This window comes from Manacus vitellinus, unplaced genomic scaffold, assembly GCF_001715985.3.
Source record: "Manacus vitellinus isolate BGI_N305 unplaced genomic scaffold, ASM171598v3 scaffold_19_pilon, whole genome shotgun sequence".
In the NCBI taxonomy this organism is placed as follows: domain Eukaryota; kingdom Metazoa; phylum Chordata; class Aves; order Passeriformes; family Pipridae; genus Manacus; species Manacus vitellinus.
Genome location: NW_021939395.1, coordinates 15,536,389 through 15,549,284, shown reverse-complemented (window position 1 = coordinate 15,549,284; position 12,896 = coordinate 15,536,389). Strand labels below are relative to the sequence as shown.

At 38.9% G+C, this 12,896-nt stretch overlaps 1 protein-coding gene across 3 annotated transcripts in view; it reads left to right on the top strand.

Moving 5' to 3' along the window:
* Window positions 1-12,896, top strand: part of KLHL4 (kelch like family member 4) — a 76,161-nt gene that overhangs the window by 29,062 nt on the left and 34,203 nt on the right. For 2 of the 3 annotated variants that reach the window (XM_018070862.3, XM_018070861.3), the window contains exons 1-2: window positions 9,559-9,654; window positions 10,296-10,710. In XM_018070862.3, coding sequence (XP_017926351.1) covers window positions 9,627-9,654; window positions 10,296-10,710 — 443 coding nt within the window. In that variant the 5' untranslated portion in view covers window positions 9,559-9,626. Of the gene's footprint in view, window positions 1-9,558; window positions 9,655-10,295; window positions 10,711-12,896 lie in introns of those variants that run through there. The other variant, XM_018070863.3, reaches the window with a different exon arrangement.

The following is a 12,896-nucleotide window of genomic DNA, read 5'->3' as shown; positions in this document are numbered from 1 at the left end:
GTGGAATTTGGCAGGTATATTTTTCCTGTGATCATTAATTCCACATTAACACCATTTCAATTAGAGACCTTTTTCTTTAAAGCCAACTGTATTTTACGTGAAAATAGTGGTAGCATCCAGTATTCCTAAATGCTAAGAAGGCAAAAAGCCATCAGCCACTCACTAACAAGAGGTATAAGCAGTAACTTAATTTAGGAAACTCAGTAAAACAAAATACCAAACTCTGTAACTCCAACTGTGCCAAGCACCTTAAAATGTGTTCTAAAGTACTTTATAACCCCTGATGCACAAATTAAGACCTCAAAATTATTGGATATAAACAGCCTTTTAAATTGGCACAATCAACCAAGAGCATTTCTCTTGTTTGTGACATATGCTGCACTATATTAGTTAGATATTACCAATTTATTTCAGCAGAAGCTTAATCTCAGGAGGCTTGCTAGGTTTAATTTCTTTTGAAACAGCTCTCTAGTAGTGTATTTGCAAAATGATTTAATTTATCACAGCAGAGCTGTCTTTGCTATAGAATTTCTATAGTTAATGTATGCAGCTGCCAGTATTTTCCTTAATTAAAGAGAAAAGGGCCACCTTGCATTGCCAGATCTCATCAGTACACACCTACCCAGCAGTGATGGGTGTTTCTGTCCTGCATCCATTTCTGCTGTTCATCAATGGACCTTGTAGGAAATGGTGTTACTTGACATTGTCACCCAAGTACCAGAAATTCCTGCAGACCAATTCAGTGCTGTTCCATTCCCAGCCAGGCAGGACTGGCTATCTGCACCCAAAACTCAGCTGCAGACTTAAAATGGAATTAAAGTTTTTGTCTACAGCTTTTAACACAGAAACCCTGACTGTTACACCCACAGAAACTCCTTTCACATCATTGGTGTTTGGGGGGGCATAAATAACAGCAAAATTCAGGTTCAAGATTAAGAGACATGAGACTGGGTCAAATAAGACAATTGGGTGAAGTTCTGAAAAACATTAATACAACATAATCTGCACTAAAACAAGAGATGCTATTCTCTGTCACATCCCTCTCCTAGGCCATAACTGGATTTTTCAACCATTTGATGCTTAATAATCAGATTTAATGTGTTGGGTTCTGTTCTTCTGTTTCCCTTCAGCAGGCTGTGTATCTCTTGTCCATGGGGACTCTGTCATTAATAGGCTTTGCCTCAGAATAATGTATGTTCTATTGAGTAATCTGTGTTTTTTGGAGGTTTTGTGTCATTCCTCTCTCCCTGAAATTTTCTCTCACTTGTAAATCCAATCACTGTGTTGTTCAGTACCTTTTTTATTATTATGAAATGCATATGAAGACAACACATACTATATTATAATATCAGTTCTTCAGTTTTCATCTCATGGTGCAGTGCTCATACCTACATTTATGTTTTTTCCCCAGAAAATATGAAAACACTTCCTCAAAATTTCTTACACACTAAAATAGAGATGCTGAGTCTGACTATTCTAAAAATTGCAAACATGACAGAACCAAAGTTTTTTTCATGAGAAGGATAGGACTTGAGTGGTTTAAATGTGGGTTTGTGTTTTTATATTCTGGGCTGGTATCACAGAGTAAAAGTGCAGCCTCAAGGTATTTTGGCAGCTGACAGCAGCTAGAGCCAGGCTGAACAACAATAATATCATGATGTGGATCTGTATGGCTTTTTGTCAAAGCAAAAATGGAGTTATTGTGTGCTTTTACAGGTGACATGACCAAAAAGGACAGTGTTAGGATGCTATGAGACAGTTTGATCCCAAGTATATTGGTTCACAGCACTTTTTCAGATGAGCTTTGACTGTGATGCTTATAAAGTATAATTTTAAAAAGTGTTCTGTCCCTTGTACTCTTAGAGAATCACAAAGGAGAGAGAAGCATCTGGGAAAATTGGTAGGGAAAGTGATGACAACCGAGGGAAAACTGAAGGTAGGGAAAAGGTTGATGGATTATTATAAACTTCAACAGTAAGAACCTCAACTTGCAAAAAGATTGTACTCTTCCCTGTGTTAATGGGAAGGATTCCAGAATGCCTCTTTCCACCCTTGCAGATACAACAAGCCCCCTTTTGTGAACTTGTGCGTGTGTGTCTGTGTTCCAATCAATATGTGTACTGGAAGTTAGATAAGTCATTAAGGAGAAGGACATGAAATGATTGTCTCAACCCTCTCCAACACCTGCCCCAGGCTGGTCATTTCCTCATGAATAATCGAAATGCTCTCTAATCCCTGGTGTCAATGATTCAGGGGAGATGCAGGACCACACGTTCTGAGGGGGCTTTATTGACATACAGCACCTTTCATGAGCCTTTATTGATGTACAGCACCTTTCATGAGCCTCAGAACACATTTGTGGGATTAAAAACCACTTTCAAGAACTATTATAGTCTACAATGCGCAGAAATGCCTCAAGGATTTCCCTCTCTTGAAATTAAAGGCATCATTTATTACTTTTTAGGAGACAATGAACCAGAGTAGCATTCAAAAACTTACCAGAGAAGACTGACCTTGGGCATAAGTCCTTATTCTGTCAAGGCTTTGAGATGGCAGATGATCCAGACCTATACTGACAAGTGTCAAATCTAAATACTGGGTTTTGTTGAGGGTATGCCAGATCCTTTCCATTCTCTTTCATATCCAATGATAATAATCGATGGTTAAATAGGAGTTATTATCAGTAAGCAGAAAATTCAAGTATTTCCTATAAGAACATAACTGTCATGATCCTTTTACAGTTACAGAATATATGTCATCATATGCTAGGAATCAGTTATTGTTTGATACAGCTGTTACATGTAATAAATGCAAGTTGCATCAACCATTCTGCTGCTAATTAGGTAAGCAGAGCATATAAAAATATGTTATATGTGTAAACATATAAATACTGCTGGGTTTGAACGGTCCTGCCCCAACAGCACAAGAAAGATGTTGATAAACTGAAGTGAGTTCAGCAGAAGGTCCCCAAAGTGGTTCAGGACTGAAATACTCTCCCAGAGAATAAAATCTGAGGGAACAGGGCTTGCTCAGCCTGGAGAAGGGGCAGTTCCAGCAGCCTCCCAGTGTCTACAGGAAGGGCATCAAGAAGACCAAGCAAGGCTCTTCATAGAGCTTGGGAGGAGGAGGAAAGATATCAGGCAGTGGGCATAAATCAAAACAAGGCAGTTTCAGACCGGTTATAAGAAAATTGTTTTTACTACTGGGACAGTCAAGCACTGGAACAGGTTTTCCTGAGCTGTTCCAACATCTCTGTCCTAGAGGTTTTCAGGACAAAAGTAGATAAAACCTTGAGTGACCTGCTCTGACCTCATACGTGCTGTTAGAAAGGAGAATGGCATTCAAATTAAAACATACAACAGTTTATATTTCACAGTGTATCTCTACATTTCCAATTGCTCGGTTAGTGTATTTTTTGTTGTTGTTGTTGTTTTTTGTTTGTTTGGGTGTTTTTTGCTTGGTTGTTTGGGTTTTGGTTTTTGTTTTTTACTGAGAAACGGCATTTTACATGAGCAGTAACAAACTATGTTTAGATCACAGCTGCCTACCTTGGGTTTGAGGTTTAGGTTCATGGTTATAGCAATGAGGGACTAACAAGTTTGTTCATGCTACTTGCCAGTGACCTGTTCAGATCAGTTTTCTTAAAGTAGAAAGGCTTAGCTTACTCCAAATGCTATAGAAAATGCTTTGCAGAAGAGAACAAAGGGCCAGAGAGAGAAGAATGAAAACAACTTGTTCTGGAGTACTTGCACTAAAAGGATACCTCAAGAACAATGAAATAAATACACCCTCAAAAACACCAAGAAATCAAAAGCAAACAGACTCTTTCTGACTCAGCAGTAGATACATTATGACTCAACTCTGCACGTATTTCTAGGAGGTGTGATGTTTGTGTGCTACTCAGGGCTAATAGGGGTAAAGGGATGTAATTTTATGCCTCAAAAGAAGATCAGTATTAAGTTTGAAATTTCACTTTGGAAAGGTTGTAAGAATTTTTTCATCTTGAGTATATTTAAAGTTATTTTAAAAGAAAAGTTGCTTGTTTAACTCACTTGAAAATTTTTTTTCTTAGAAATGGGCTCTTAGGAAGTCAAAATGCCCCTACTGGGTTTCTACTCTACATATAATACATGTAAAATTATGGATTGCCTTTTTCTGCCTCTGCTAATTTTTCTTGATAGTTGGGAGTGTTGCTATTCATAAGGGGCAGATTTTCTACAAAAGCAGTAGTTCTACATAATTCCTCCCAGTAAAAATTCCACGTGCTCATCCACGTGCTGTATCAAGAAAGCCTGCAGACTTCCTAAGGAACCAGGGAAGGTGCTGAAGGAAAACCGCCCCCAGCAGAGCTGCTTCCAAACTCTTCTCCCAACTGGCAGGGATTTGGAACAGTCCCTGCTCCAGCAGAAGGGCTGGGTACAGCTGTCCCACCTCCCTGCAGGTGGGAAAGACGGATGCTGCAAACTGCCAGCATGTTTACAGTTCATTTGCCTTGTTAGTGTTGGACAGGGTCAGAATCACAGAAGGGATGAGGTTGGAAGGGTCAGCTGGTCCATGGTAAAAAGGGAAAAGATGAAATTTAGATGAGATTTTCAAAGCCAAACAGTATTTTTAGCTGTTCAACACAATATCCCTTAAATAACTGTGTTTTGGGAAGTGCTGTTTGTGTTTCTCATATCTCTCCAATATGGCATCCAGAATAAGCAATAATTGTGAGAAATCCTGCCTCTAACCCTTTGACACCTTTGTTCATTATTCAAATCTCTCAGCAATTATCTTTTCTCTCTCATCTGTCTCAGTCCCTGACAGCCAATAAATAGGTGTGTTTTGGTGGGTTGAAAACACTTGACAGCTTGGGTAATTGATTTAATATTTTTGTATACAGCAGAATAAGTATGATAAAAGGTTATTTCCCACCCCCCCAATAAATTCTTAATTGTTATTATGTTTTTTTAATCTCTGCAATTTTAAAATGTTGTGTTGTGGTCCTGGTTTTTACCAGTAGGCAATGAAATAATTAACATAACAATTGACTCTTCTTGAGCACATCTGCTTTTAAAAAGATCAAGAAAGATGTCTCAAATTTTACTAAATAGAATAAAAATCAGTGTAAACTATTTTTATACATCTTTGCATCAATCCACTTTTTTTCCATTGTTTTATGTCTTGTTGTCGACCTGTGACAGGTATTTCAAGTTGTGTTTAAGCTTATTTTTGCTGCATTAGTGGCATCACTTTCCAGTCCCTGTTCATGGGAGATCCTTCCCAGCTGGCTGTAAAATGGATATTTTCTCTTTCTTATTTCTCTCTAACATTCTGGTTTCCTTTTCAGGGTGATGATATTGCTCCTGTTAACCAGACTTACTTATACCAGGCTCATGTCTCACATTCCTTTTCCTTGGATCTTATGGAAATGCTGTGATTTTTTTCCAATTTTGGCATCCAGCTTTGTAGGTGGGTTGCAATCTGTAGTACAGCTCCCAGTTATTTGAGGAAGCAACTGCGTTTAAATGTGTCAACACCTTCCCTTAAGTGGATCATCTCTCCTGCCTCCTTTAGTTTGGAATTATCTGAAGGAACTGATTGTCTTAAACTCATTTGTGTTTGTGGAATTCAAAGTTTTCTCTTAAAAGAAAGTTGGACTTTCCTGCAGGTTTTAAATATAACTTTGTTTTTGTTTTTCTCGTGTTCCTTTCCACTTAACTTTGACTCCTGTAATGCTGGTGCTGTGCTATGCAGATGTTTCCTGGAATATCTCTTTCACAAAGGATGGACTAATGGGAGTTCTCCTGAAGCATTATTTTCAAAACAGGGTAATAAAAATACTCGACTTCTTGTTCTCTGTGTCTGGCCTGACATGCAGTGTGAGTGCAGAGGCTCAGTACACAAACTGTGGAACAAAAGGTTTGGATAGAGAGGGAACTTTTTTCTGTTAGATGTTTTGGTGGCAGATGTACTTGGGAGGCTGCTGTAGCTAAAAGTAAATTTTGAAGCCTATTTAAAACATGATTTGTGACAGAATTCTCAATAGGTTGTTTATGACAAATATACTTTTATAATTTGCTAAATCAAGGGAAGCATGGAGTATTTACATTTGCAAGATTAAAATGATTATAAAAACCTATTTAAACCTTTAATTTTAATACACATAATTCAAATTATCTGAAAGTTCAACATGTTTACACAAACCTTTAAAAATTATTCCCACTTTCCTGCTGGGTACCAGTCTACCATCATATTTAATGTGTTTTCCTAATGTGAGCAAAGATCTTCCTCAAGAGCTTGTACCCATTGAAAGGAAAGGAGGGTTTTCAGAGAATAAAGACTTGTCTTTCCTCAGACTGCCAGGAATTGGATGAACAATTGGCAGGTGATGATGCTTTGCTGCCTTGCTCCCCAACTGGAGCTGAGATTTCTAGAGATGTATTTCTTTTTCACAGCTGACAATGGTGTGAGTTTACTTGGCTCTACCATAGCTATGAGATGAACATCTCCAAAACTCCCTGGCATGTCACACAGTCACAGAAGAACAGGTTGGAAGGAGCCTCTGGAGTTCATCTAATCTGAACACCTACTCAAAGAAAGCCCAGTTAGAGGAACTACACCAATTAACTTGGGTAACTTGGTAACCAAATCCACTTAGGGTCATAGAATCATAGAACAGTTTGGGTTGGAAGGGACCTTAAAGATCATCTCATTCCAGCCTCCTGCCATGGGCAGGGACACCTTCCACTATCCCAGGTTTCTCCAAGCCCTGTCCAACCTGGCCTTGGACACTTCCAGGTGTGGAGCAGCCACAGCTTTTATCTGTGCCTTTGTCTCACCACCCTAAGCAGATCCTTCTTTCTCTGAAGGAGATGCCAAAGCCTCTCTTGGCAACCTCCTCCCACCTGCTTGATACCCTCACAGGTAGAAAGTTTTCTTCTACCTACTGAGATTTTTTCCTGTACCAACACATGTCTGTTGTCTCTAGTCCTGTCAGTGGGCACCTCCAAAACAGCCCGATTCTGTCAGCTCTCTGCTCTCCCATCAGGTACCTGGAGGCAACAATAAAATGCCCCTGAGCCTTTTCTTCATAAGGTTGAACAAATCCTGTTGTAGCTGCCTCCCCTCATCCATCATATGCTCCAGCTGCCTCACCCTCTTGGTGGCCTTGGCTGGATTTGCTGTAGCCCTGAAAAATATTGTTCTTTGGAAACTTCCAATCACGAGGGGAAAAATTAACGCTGTTATGGTTGCTGTTCATCTAAATGAGACCAAAGTTATTGAATTAGGAATAATAAAAACAGAATAATCATATAAATTTTCCCATTTAGCAGCTTGAACCCAGTCAGAGAAACACCTAAATGTATGACAGATTTATAAAGAAATTGCCAAGAAGTAAAACACTCACATTGAATTCAGTTTGCAGGGAATTAGTTTGCTCACCAGAACATAGACCCAAATGATTAAAAGCAGGTGTGTGGCATAAAGCTGCACCAGGTTTCTACATATATATGCCACATACCCACTTCTAATAATTTCAGGCCTGAAGTTTTGGGGTATCAAATCATTTATACTGTCCTAGTATAGCACACTGAAATTTTAGCCAGAACAGTAAAAAGCTGGGTGAAAAATAATCTACTTATGCTCTACCTGAAACATATTCTGTGCTGACTCAAGCTGACTGTTTGAGTAAGACAGTCTCTTCAGCAAATGTCCAGTTTTACTATATTAATTTTAGCTAAACACACTTTACATCTGCTAAAACATGTACTGAGTTAGCAGGAATTCAACAAAAAGAAGTGCTGTTTGTACATTCTCCAGTAAAATTCAGGAAATACACTTCTGATGATATCTTGGAGTAAAAGATGACTTCTGCAAAAGGGATTTAAGGAAAGGAAAATGACAGAAGCTTTGTGACATGGTGAAAAAATATGGATTAAATGTATCAGAGCTGTTGCTAAGAGGAGCTGACAGAGCTGCTGAGATAGCTCAATGACCTGATTAAATAGGAGCGAGAAACCGTGTTCTCTGTCCACCTCTACAAGACTTCATCATAAATTATTTCATTAACTTGGTATATAGAGATTCCCTCCTTAAAATAGATGTCAGATTGCCAGGTAGGCAATCCTGAGGAATATATATAGATACCACTGTCTCATTACTTGTATGAAGCTGAAAAGAATAACCTCCATAGGTGTGTAGGTTGAAATTGAAAAGTCAGGGAACATTGCATTAAATACCTACAGTCGTAATGCAACAAAAAATACCTGAAACACTTATGTCTCAAAAACATTTTACACTGACTACTGGACATATGGTAATCTCTCTTACCCAATGCCCAGACTTTTTACTTATCCATTCACTCCATGTAAATTCTCTTGAATCCCTGAAGTTTGGGAGTGGCTTCTTTATTAACTTATATTCTCAACAAGCTTAAATAGAACCCCCATACGAAATGCATGAACAGGCTTTTATATACCTTCTCCTTAATATGACTTATTAGAAGTTGAACAGGTTTTCTAGTTTCTAGCTATTCCCATAACACATAAAGGGAAGTCTGGGTAATGTACATTTAATTGCCACAGCTCAGCTTCAATGTTCTCTCTAGCAACAAATATGCATTGACTACGTCTGTCAAATCTTTCCTCAACTTCTTCCTTTCTGCCTTTTATGGGCAACTGCTTCAAAGAGGTTTTCTTTTGTACAAAGTCTTTCCCTCTATGTATCTATATAGTATAAAACCTGTCAATTATTTTACTGTTCTTCCCTCATCCTGCAATTTCTCTCACATCCATCCAGTCCATAATGCTGCATATCATTTGCTTGAAAACCATGAATAGGACAGGAGCTGGAGAGCCCAGCATAAAGGCTGATGATTCCTTAGTCCTACACTTTTTTTTTTCCCCCTCAAAACTCTACTTCACATTTCTCTGTTTGTATTATATGCAGCCAAAAAAGAAAAGAAAGGTAGATTTTATTATTTCAAGGTTCAACATCCTGTCAGTAGAGCTGAGGTAAAAAAAGAAGAAAAATTCACAGCAAAGACAGAGAAAAAGGAAGTTATCATGAAAAGATCTGGAGAAGTAAGAAGATATCTTAGAAAGGGGTACCCTCCTTTAGCTCTGAATCCTGTTCTATTGACTCTGTGTTGCAGTTTTTTCTATTGCTGCTTGCAGCTGGGGAGGTCATCAGTAGCAAACCTTGGAGAATATAACATAATAAAAAAAACTCAGTTCGTTTATTTATCTTCAATTTGCACATGCAAACATTCTGTGTACATTATTTCCAAACACAACGGGAACAGTTCTCAGAGCCCTGCCTAGTAACCAAGGGATGGGAAGGAATACATATCCTCTCGTAAATTTGCTGGAAACATGTTACAGTGTACACTATCAAAAGAAAGCAAAGAAAGGTATTTTCAAAAAAATATCACAAGCATTTCAGTGTCCGTGAGAAATTGAGAGCAGGATGGGAAAGGGTGTTTACACAGGCACTTAGCCAGGAAACTGTGTTTTCCACAGATACAGTCATTCAGGGAGCACATCTCCGATTTTCCTGAGCTCCCTCCCTCTCTTCTCATCCCCCTGCAATTATATTGAGAAATCTTTCTGTAGGTGAGAAAATACATCCAGTTCTGCACCATGTATTCAAACGCTGCCTCTCCTTTAGGTAAGTGCTACCACACTGAGGCCATTTGTAGGAATTTTACATAGCAAGAGAAACAAATGCAAACCCTTAAGGAAACGAGCTGCAGGATAGTTCCACAGTGACTCGTTACCAAAAACCTGCCTAAAAGAATCCTCTCCAAATCTTCTGTGGAATGCAGCATTTCTCATTAGCAGGCTTGATGGAAAACGCTGTGAGGTAGATAGAAAGTCTTGTCACTTTATTTGGATGTGCTTCCCTGCATCTTAAGTTGCAGCTCCGGATCCCTGAGGATCATGTGAGGCTGGGTTATATATTAGAGCCGCGCTATAGTGCTGGGAGTGTGTAAGCCTGGCAGCTGGGTAGTGTTATGGTTGCTGCTTTCCTGTGCTAAGCTGATTTACTTGTTTAAGGTCTGACCTCATCATCCTGTCAGTATGGATTCCCACCTATACAGTTAGCAGCAGCTCAGCATCGCCTGGGAGAGCTTGCAGTGTATTAATCAGAAGAGAGAGGGAGAGAGCTACCGGTATTTGTTCTTTTGTTGCCTTTTCTTAAGAAGAGGAGTTGAAACACAAGAGATAACAAAGAATCCATTTCCTTCCTAAAAGAATAGGCTTTTGTCTTTTTTTTTTTTTTTTTTCCTTCCTTGAAAAAAATGTCAGTATCTGGAAAGAAAGAGTTTGATGTGAAGCAGATCCTGAGGCTCCGCTGGAGGTGGTTCAGTCACCCCTCGCAAGGCTCCACAGGCACGGGGGGCTGCCATCAGCAGGAAGGATATGAGCACAGAGGGACACCGGTGCAGAACAGGTTGAAGAACCACTCTCGGGACAGAAATGGGCTGAAGAAGAACAGCAGCCCTGTCCACCACAACATACTGGCCCCCGTGCCAGGTCCAACCCCGGTGCACCACCGATCTATTCAAGCCTGGCATCAACAAAACCTCATAGAACAGCTCCGAGCAAATGAGGATATTCCCAAAACGGGCACAGAGGAAAACTGTGGTAAAGAAGATTCAAGTAAAACCTCACAGGAGTTGCAGATGATCACAGAAGAAAATACAGATGAATCTGCAGAGAGGTAGGAGTTTTAAAGTCTGCTCTTAGAAAGACAGACTCGTATCCAAGTTATTCCCTGAAACTGTCTTTGTTTTTAGCCAGAGTTCCTTACTGCATTAATCTCACTTTATATATGTGCACACCCACACTCAAATGAATAGGAACACTTTCACGTTAAAAAAAAGAACGGAAACATTGTCATGAAATTTTGATCTTTGCTTAAGGTACCTCATTTCATAACTCTGCCATAAAAAGATAATCTGCCAGTTTGTCAAATTAGCATACTAATTTTTTCTCTTGATATATTATGTGTAAGTGCAATGAAAAAAGGAGCCTCCTGAGATCCTGTCCTCATTCTGACTTTATCAATGGGTGCAACTTTGACAAATGGGAACTGCTGGAGGTGCACAGGGTGTGTGGTTGCCAACCATCTCTCAAAATTCTCACTGCTTTTATTTCACTGCCTTCCGGACAAGTAAAATTAACCTTGAACTAAGTGGAAAGGAAGCATCATTATTTGCTTTTTTTAAAGGTTTGTTTGAAATCTCAGTACTTTCACAGCTTGTTTAGTATACTAAGACAAATATTTTCTGCAAGGTCAGGTGAAAAAACATTACAGCTATGAGACCTTAAAGGTGTAAGCACAAAGAGCTATTTTTAAGTAGTGAATACCAGAGAATAACATATTAACACCAGCTGTTTGATTAAGCATTTTTTATTATTTCTTTTACAAAATTATTTTGGCATTTTTAGCTTATGCAGCAACAACTTTACCCCACCTTCACCCCACCTTGGACTCAAATTAAGCATTTATAATGTGATTATTTGCACCATTTGATGAGATTGCCACTAGTCTTTGGGAATAATTAAAATTTCTTACATTGCATTTAAATACAAATCTATCTTAGCTGAAGTTATAGTTTCTCTCAGTGCAAACCAAGCTGGCAGCTTGTGTATTTTTAGCAGTTATTATTTTTCAAGTTGTGCATCTGCTGTAGGGAACATCTGCAGAGTGAACAGAAAAATCTGCATTCCAAAATGTCATTTGGAAAACAGTCCTAGCAGTCAATATGTACTGGATAAAATCATTACAGAATAAAAGCAGTGAGGTGGGACTGTGGGAGTTCTGTATGTTTACAAGAGTACTAGTTTGGAATGTGTAAGCAGCATTCTCATAGTACACCATTCTGGATGATAGTAAAAATTCCCTGAAATAAAGGTAATTTTAACCACCTTAGAAAGAAAGTCAATTCAGCTTGAAGAAAAATAAGGAACAGAAAAATAAGGAACACTTATTCAACAAAACAAGGTTCTATATCAGGTGAAGAAGGAGGTATAAAAAGCCTAATCAATTCAGTTTGGGAGGTAATAATAAACCACTGTCTTCTAAAGTAAGATGTGACATTTTCTCCAGCTATATATAAAGTTTCTGCTTAGATCTCCTTAAGTTTTGTGCCTTCGTATTCATCCAAATTAAAGTTCTGCTCTTGAGCTGTTTAAATGTGCAGCTTTTAGAATAGTTTTGGGGAATGTGTATATCATACACTGTTCTGTTCAAATAAGGGGTGTTTTGAAGTTTTCAGTAAAAGCTTTCTGTGTGTGTTGTACGTTAAAACACACTGAACAATCAGGCATTTGCAGGATCCCCTGAATCCTTCTTCTCTCACCACTAAAGACACCACAGAATGAGTTATTACAGCCAAATGCTCTTTCACATCCAGACCTGAGGGCAACGAAGACATATTTGCCTTTTATGCCATGAAAGCACTGTACCTTCAAAGGGGTTGTCTCCAATACAAACAGGTGGCCTCTGCCTCTAGAAGTCTCATTTTCAGGTGGACTCTACAGCAGGACACTGCTGTGTGTCACTTGGACACTGAAAATAGTAGAAAGGGAGAGAAAATCTGGCCAATACCTCGACTTGAGCAGAGTATGAAAGCGATTTCTTCTAGCAGCTTAATGCTTCCTAGGAAAAAACTTTGGAAACACAAAACCAGTATTCTGAATTTCTTCAGAAAACTTGAGATGTCTTTCTCTAAAAGCCCTAGGATTCAATGCTGCCAGTGATACAGAGAGAGCACCCAGGGGTTTGATGAAATAAGGGTTGTTGATTGAGGAGGAAAAAGTCCCAGACAACAGTTCCATTTTGCATACCTGATCATCAATATGCTTGTTTCTGCTTTCTTCAATCCAGTTTGGTATTCCTGT